This window comes from Quercus suber, unplaced genomic scaffold, assembly GCF_002906115.3.
Source record: "Quercus suber isolate HL8 unplaced genomic scaffold, Cork oak 2.0 scaffold_220, whole genome shotgun sequence".
Taxonomy (NCBI): domain Eukaryota; kingdom Viridiplantae; phylum Streptophyta; class Magnoliopsida; order Fagales; family Fagaceae; genus Quercus; species Quercus suber.
In genome coordinates this window covers 197,435-205,690 of record NW_027069678.1, presented here as the reverse complement: position 1 = coordinate 205,690, position 8,256 = coordinate 197,435, and the positions used below count along the sequence as shown (strand labels likewise).

The window sequence follows — 8,256 nt, the reverse complement described above, 5'->3', positions numbered from 1 at the left end:
TTTTGTTACAGTGGTATAATAATGGTGGTAATTAAAATTGGAAGGTGCTCTTTTTTGGTAACAGAGAATGTTTTTTTTTTTTTTTTTTTTGATAAGTGGTAACAGAGAATGATTTGAATTCACATCCATATAAGGCGGAGATTACAGCCTTGTTGGACAAGCTGGGACTTGAATTCAGCTTCATAAAAATGTTCTTAAGCAATCAAAAACCCTAACTTTTTGATCTGTTTTGTGTTTTGATTTTGAAAGAAAACGTGTTAGAGTAACAGTAGACAGGGTGGTGGGTTACGAAGTAGTAACGAATTGAACCTCGGGTAGGTAAAGTGTCAAAATTGAAATGACGGGTAGGCAAGTCAAATTAGAGGCAAACCACAAGTTGGTAAAGTGTAATTATCCCTACATATATTTAATCAATATCTAAATACAAAGGCTCCATTTGAAATTATAGCCTTAGACCTCCCAACTATATCAAGCCAGCTTTGATGGTGTGTAGGATAAGATTGTGGGTTTTTATTGGGCCCATAGCATAGATTTTGTTAAGTGGATTTAGGCCACTTGCAAATCTAAGAATTCATGAAAAATGATTTATGTGCTAGCCTCTCTCTGTGATGCATAAGCCACATTATCTACTATGCTCTAAGCCCTTGTTTGGGAGGAAGTAATAGAATGGAATGAAATGAAATGGAAATGAATAAAAAAAAAAAAAAAGGATATTCTTCCTTCCCTGGTTTAGGAGTGTCGGGAGTGGTTTTTGCGTGTAGCCATGTGTATTTAACTGGAGGTATGACTTTGCTAGACTCAGATTTATTTTGGTGAGTCCAATCTGGAACTCAATATTGGGCCGCATAGGCCAATGGCTTTCGGTGTGCCTAAAGTTTTAGAATCATGATAATGGTTGAAATAAAGAAATAGTACATTTAATTGAATAGCTTTAATTAAATGATTAGTTGAACATCATTATTATGTATATTAAGTGATGTCCAATATTAGAAAATAATTAATTAAGTATCATATCTCCAGTAATGGGATAAGTCCAAAATAGTCCATATCTAGCTGCGGTTTAGTTCATATTCAATATAATAAGGTATGTCTAGCAATGATCTATGTCCAAATAATGTATGTCCAGCAATGATTTATGTCCAAATAATACATGTCCAGTTGTGGTTCATATCCAAATAATATATGTCCAATGGTAGTTCATGTCCAAATGATATATGTCCAATGGTGGTTTATATCCGAATGATATATGTTTGGTAGTGAGATGGATTCAATTTATTAATATGTGTTTGTTAATGAAGCATTAGTGAATTCATGTTTATTAAATAGTTAGATAATATTAAATTAATTTGCATCCAATGGTACAATAATAATAAGTTAACATATACTTAATAATGTAATTTCAAAGATGGAGAAAACATTGACTTATTTTTTATGTTTTTGACTCCAGCTGTATAGCATCACTTTATTCTTTATGTGATTTGTGGCTCCAGCCATATAGCGTTGCTTCACGGTTTGTGGCTCTAGCAGTATAGCATTGGTGAGCTGATAACATTCCAGCAACATAATAACATGAGTACAATAGAACGATGATAATAAAATAAAATATACTTTCTTTATTTTTTGGAGAAACAAAATAAAATATACTCAATAGTATAATTTTGGAGATAAAAATATAATGACTTATCTTTAAAGTTTGTGGCTCTAGCCATATAACATCAGTGGACTTATAACATTTAAGTAGTATGATAAAATGAGTCTAGTGGTGCAGTATGATATTGTGAGTCCTTTCATGGTGACTTCATGACTCTAGGGGAAAAATGGGTTCAACTGGAGGGAGAGAGAATACGTCCAGCTGTGTGCATAGGTTGGTTAAGTTTATCTCCTTTATCATGTACTTAAATGATTTTCTCCATGTAATGCTTTTTTAGTTTCTAGTCAAATATGAGTGATGTTGCATTCCATGAGAATGACTTTTAGTATTATAAGTTTTTGTCTTAGGTTGGTTAAGTTTATCTCCTTTATCATGTACTTAAATGATTTTCCCCATGTAATGCTTTTTTAGTTTTTAGTCAAATATGAGTGATGTTACATTCCATGAGAATGACTTTTAGTATTATAAGTTTTTGTCTTTCATAAGAAGGGCTTATAGCATTATAAATATATGCCTTCCATGAGAAGGGTTTTTGATAGAATGTTCTTGGAAGTGTGTTTGATACATTTTAAGATGTATGTAAATGGTAAGAAATATATATGTTTTGTGAGATATGGTGTTTGTAATATGTTAGAAATTATATGTAGATATGGATCTTGTATATGTAGACTTTGTGAGACATGGAATTTAAAGATATATGAGAACTATGTATGGATATTTTGTGAGGAATGTATTTGTAAAATGTATGGAAGTATGAGATAGATAATATGAGGTTAAATTTAGTAAATACATGAGACTGTAGTTGCTGTTAGAGTGGTTTTTTGTGTTATGTCATGGGTTATGTTACTTCCTAGGAAGAAAGATTTTGTAAGAGAAATAAAGAGAGATGGAGATGTGTTTATGGGAGGTAAAATGTTGATATTTCAGAATAATAGAGTGTGGGAGAAATAGGTAGTAGTGTTGTAATAGATGTGTTGTGTTGTTATCTAAGAAGACAGGTTTTGTAAGATAGATGGAGAAGTATGGAAATGTTTAGAGATATGGGTAGCAAAGTGAATGAAGTTTCAGAACAAGAGAGTGAGAGAGAGATGGATGGCGTATAATGGTGTGGTGAGTTGTGTGTTGCTTGGTCTCTTTATATAAAGCCAAATATGTAACTAAGGTTGTGTTTGTTTCAGCTGAAAATGGATTTGGGAAGATATTTTACACCCTCCTGTGTGTTTGATTGCACATGAAAAATTTGGTCAAATAGAAAACATTTACCTTGACCGTAAAATAAAGCCCTCAAACCCGTAAAACAATTGCAAGAGTTATTTTACCTTCAAAGCATTTCTGGAATTCTTCACTCCATACAGTCCAACTCGCCAAGCTCTTCAGCTCCACCCCACGTACCAACGAGAGGGAGACAGAGCTCCACCCCACACACCGACGCCGGTCCCTTTCTCACTAATAGTTTTCCTTTTGACAGCAATATCTTCATCCCTTTCTCACTCATGCGACCAAGTCTGCGGTGCCATAAACTTGTATCAGTACTTGCATCAGCAACTGCAATTGTGTCTCTTGGACTTGAGGTCATATATAAAGTACTAGTCTTCTTTCCATGAGCCAATACCCTAGCTCCTTTTGTAACCTTCCAAGTACCACCAACAAATAGTATTGCATGTCCTTTATTATCAAGTTCTCCTTTATCATCAAGATTCCTCCTTAGGTCAGGAATATGTTGAACCTTCTCTAGTAACCAAACAGACCCATTGGGCAACAATATTCAGACGTCCTCCATACCCACAACATCCAAGGCTAAACCATCAACCAAATACACCTTACCAAAAGTATCTGCAACATAATTCTGTATGATTTCTCGGTGTGGAGTGGTATGAAACTAAGTTTCTGAGTCCAAAACCCAATCATTAAGTAGACTGTCTACTGTAAGAAGTAATGCATCATGTACCTCTTCTGTTATAGCATTAGTAGAATCATCTTCATTCTTTTTCTTAGGACTTTTGCATTGGTTTTTAAAGTGACCTGTTTTCCCACAATTCCAATATTGTACTTGTTGGCCTGATCTAGATTTACTTCTGTTTCGATTAGTATTTCTGGATTTTGATTTGCCCCGATTTGAATTTCTGTTATTACCTCTGCCTCTTGTCTCAAGGTTTAGGGTAGAACCAGATCTTGAGGTTTCACTTGTATCTCTTCTGCGAATCTCCTCAGGCAGAATTAAATCTCATATATCATTGTACTTGAACTTTTTCTTTCCTGTAGAATTGCTTACTGCCATCCTCGTTGCCTCTCAACTGTTTGGCAAAGAAGTCAAGACGATCAAAGCACAAATCTCATCATCAAAATCAATTTCTACAGACGACAATTGATTTGTGATAGTGTTAAATTCATTCAGATGTTGTGCTACTGATGCATTCTCTACCATTTTCAGATTGAACAGTTTCTTCATCAAATGCACCTTGTTATTTGCTGAAGGCTTTTCATACATACTAGACAAAACCTTCATCAAATCTGTTGTGGTCTTCTCCTTTACAACATTGTGTGTAACAGACCTAGACAGAGTTAACCTGATGACTCATAGTACCTATTTGTCAAGAAAAGCCCATTCCTCAGCCAGAAGAGGCAGATGCAATTTCCTCCCATAGAGATAATCTTCAATCTGCATCCTCCAATACGCGAAGTCTGTGCCATCAACCTTTTCTATTCTAGACGCCCTTCCTGCTTCTTCTGCCATTGCTCCCACTCAAACCTAAACCTAGGCTCTGATACCAGTTGTAGGGAATTCAACCGAAATTCCAACCTGTGAGAAACAAAAAATAGAGAAAATACACGTCAAAGAAAAACAATCATACGCACAAGACAGTATTTACGTGGTTTGGCAATTTACCTACATCCACGAAGTTGCAGGGATTTCACTATTATCAAGAAAAAATATAAACTGCGGCTATAGTGTTTCTATCTTTCTCTCTAAAACACGACAATAACAAAACCCTAATCATTAAGCTGCGTTTTCTACATCTTGCGCACAGGATACACAATGGGTTACAAAACGGGCCAAAAAAAAATTTTCCCGAGGGCCCAAGCTGTAGCCCATGGACTAAGTCTCAGAAAATCTCCCATTAAAAACTATGCAATATTATTCAGGTCAGATTGGGTCATCAACTGGATCAAATACAACTAAACTTCACAAAGTCCAACAAATAGCACATTATTAACGATTGTTGCATACGTAACAACACAATAGTGTCATCTCTCTCCCTTACCACCTATCTTGTTCTGTTGTATTTATGGCTTACTAAAAGGTTAGAGCTATTTAGTATTTTCATGCATTTCCCCCTTGTAAGCTAGTACCTCTGGGTATATATTTTTGATGCATCACTGGACTTTACTCGCAAGTATTATGAATTTTGGACTTGAATCTCATTTACTCTTTTTTTAAGGTTGGACCGGGTTAATGGGTTCAAGTCCAATTTGCTACGTCTACCAATAACCCATAGAAATCCAATATGAGATGTCGGGTCGGGTTTATGGTGGAATGGATCGCCCGTATGTCTTAACATTAGCGAATAATAGATTAGAGATCCGACAATGATATCCGGGTGGACCCATACCCCACATTTACTAACAAGTAACTCGCCAAATAATCCGCTCCGGACTCAGTGACTCGGCCAAAACCCTAACCCTAAAAAAATAGCCTTATCGTGGGTACTATATAAAATCCCCTTTGATTTTTCATACGCGAAAAACCCTCCTCCACTCGCACCCAGGGAGAGAAGAGGCAGAGAGAGAAAGCAGCAACAGCAACAGCAGCAGCAGCAGCAATGGTGTCGCTCAAGCTTCAGAAGCGGCTCGCCTCCAGCGTCCTCAAGTGCGGGAAAGGCAAGGTTTGGCTTGACCCCAATGAAGTCAGCGAAATCTCCATGGCCAATTCCAGTAAGCTCTCTCTCTGTCTCTGTCTCTGTCTCTGTCTCTGTTCATTTTCAGCTCAGGATCCATATCTTATCACCGTTAATCTAACATATCTGTGAGTTTCGGATCTATTTGTGTATGAATCGGATCAATAATCCAATACTGTATACCTTATTATTTTCGTTTTATATGCTAATGTAATTAGGACTTTTGGTATATGGTTGTCATGATAATATGGTTGTAATGAGTCATATTATTAAAATCCCAATTGAGAATTAACTTGTAATTATTATCCCTATATATAATTCCCTGTTTAGTGATAAGTTTGGTACTGAAATTGTTCATTTCTGACTTGATTGTTTGTTATGTTATTTGTGGCTTAACGTGGTGTAGTTTGGTTTGCTTGATTTTGGTGCATTTGTTCCTGTTTTTTCCGCAAAATGTTATTGGCATTTGCTTATTATCTGGTTGGCTTTGTGTTGCGGGTTTTTGCTTAATGCCAATGAGCTCCGGCTCAAATGGTACATACCCATCAAAAATTGTTGCTGGTTTTTTGTTTAGTAATTCGATCTGATGATGTTACATGATTAATTTGTGCAGGGCAGAACATCAGGAAACTAGTGAAGGATGGTTTCATCATCAGGAAACCAACAAAGATCCACTCCCGCTCTCGTGCACGCAGAATGAAGGTGGCCAAGAGGAAGGGTCGTCACTCTGGATATGGTGGGCTTTATAGAACACTTGTTTGGTGTCTTGTTTCTGTTGATGCATTTTATGTTATGTTGTATTGCAACTGTTTGATTGTCACACTTATGTTTTTAATTCTTTGAGGTTTGTAAACGTTAATATAATCCCTAAATGTGTTTAAGGTAAGCGCAAGGGTACTAGGGAGGCAAGGCTGCCAACTAAGGTCCTTTGGATGAGGAGAATGCGTGTCTAAGGCGTTTGCTCCGTAAGTACCGGGAAGCAAAGAAAATTGACAAGCATATGTACCACGACATGTACATGAAGGTGAAAGGTAATGTCTTTAAGAACAAGAGGGTGCTCATGGAGAGTATTCACAAGTCAAAGGCTGAGAAGGCAAGAGAGAAGACTCTGTCTGATCAGTTTGAGGCTAAGCGTGCTAAGAACAAGGCAAGCAGAGAGAGAAAGCATGCCAGAAGGGAAGAGCGTTTAGCACAGGTATGATTGATCTTCCAAGATAATTCCAAAGTTTTTTTTTTTTTTTTTGAATTGGAATCGCACTTTGTTATTTTTGGAAATTGGACATGAATGTTATGGAAAATTATAACTTGTGATTTGTATAGTGAAGTTAGTTTTTGCTTCTGGCAGAAAGCAAAATTGTCATACTATTTGTAGAGAATAGATTATTATAACTCGGTGTTTGCTGTATGTATTTTGGCAATGTGAGTTAATTGTGTCTTGAAATAACAGGGACCTGTTGAGAGGGCACCAGCAGCAGTTGCACCACCTGCACCACAACAAGCTGAGTAAGAGACTTGATGTTTTTTTTAAAATCATCTGTGTGTGTGAAAAATCTAAGATACCGATGTTGAAGATATGAATTTAGGGTGTTCCACCCTCTATATTGTATACTTTATAAATTGTTGCCGGACTGGCACGTTCAAGTCACAAGAATAATATTACCATACATCCATAGCAGTAGATTTATTGTCTGAATTTGACACAGTTCTATTTGATGTTTTTCTTCCTTGCAGGGGAGCTAAAAAATCTAAGAAGTGAAGTGTAACATCTCTGATGAACACATAGCAAGAGCCCAAATACGCGAATACTCTTTTGTTTCCTCTGAAGGACTTTGTTCATCTTAGCTATTTTAATATGTTTAATGAATTTTGCATTTTCATTACAAAGATTTAAATCTTGGAACTCCAACTGTTATTTTTTTTCTTTCCCCGAATGTTGGATAATGTGTCTATTTGTGACCTTATGGATACATGTCCTTTTGGGACATGGGAATTTTGATTCACATTACTGTCAGTAGATGTAAGTACAGCTTTGCTTTTATTTTTGTGAGTTCTGTGATTGTTGTAGCCTGCATTACTCTTGTTGGTGGCAGTGGCTCTCCTCTCTCTCTCTCTCTCTCTCTCTCTCTCTCTCTCTCACTCAAAATTGGGATGGGATTATTGGGTTAGGAGGGAAAAGGGCTGGTCGATTACTCAAGGCTGGCCAGCATTACCTTTGCAGCTTTGTTTTATTTATTTATTATGTTGGTTATGGAATTTGTTTACAGGAGCACAGCTATGACTAGTATCACACTATCACAACAAAAATTCCAAACAATTTTATAACCCCGTCCTCTTATTTGCATACCACCTACTACCTGGATCCGCTACAATCTACAATTATTATTATGTTTTTGAATGGCCCAATACCCTAGAAGGACGCTGTCGAGCACATTGTTCATGCGCTTCCCTGTAAATGGTTGGGTTCTCTTTGTCAATTAAACAAACTGATGACGGTGAGCTTCAAACCTCACGTGCATTCACATTTCCTTATGTACTATACTGTCAATGCACCTATTCTATTGTAGCTCTCTCTGGAAAACAGTTGAGGTGTGTATCTTTTACGCCATCAAGAGAAAGGGGGAAAGGTGCCTCAAACACGCTTTTGACCAAATTCCATATGGATCATTCTAATCGAAGTCCAATAATTTACATCATCAAGGGAAAGAAGGA

General features: G+C 36.7%; 1 protein-coding gene across 1 annotated transcript; it reads left to right on the top strand.

Moving 5' to 3' along the window:
* Positions 1-5,358: 5,358 nt before the first annotated feature.
* Positions 5,359-7,585, top strand: LOC112005997 (large ribosomal subunit protein eL19x). Its single transcript, XM_024038305.2, is given in 6 exon segments — positions 5,359-5,584; positions 6,161-6,283; positions 6,430-6,492; positions 6,495-6,742; positions 6,995-7,050; positions 7,279-7,585. Coding segments are annotated over 6 exon segments (627 nt in total). The 5' UTR covers positions 5,359-5,472; the 3' UTR covers positions 7,304-7,585.
* The last annotated feature ends 671 nt before the right edge of the window (positions 7,586-8,256 follow it).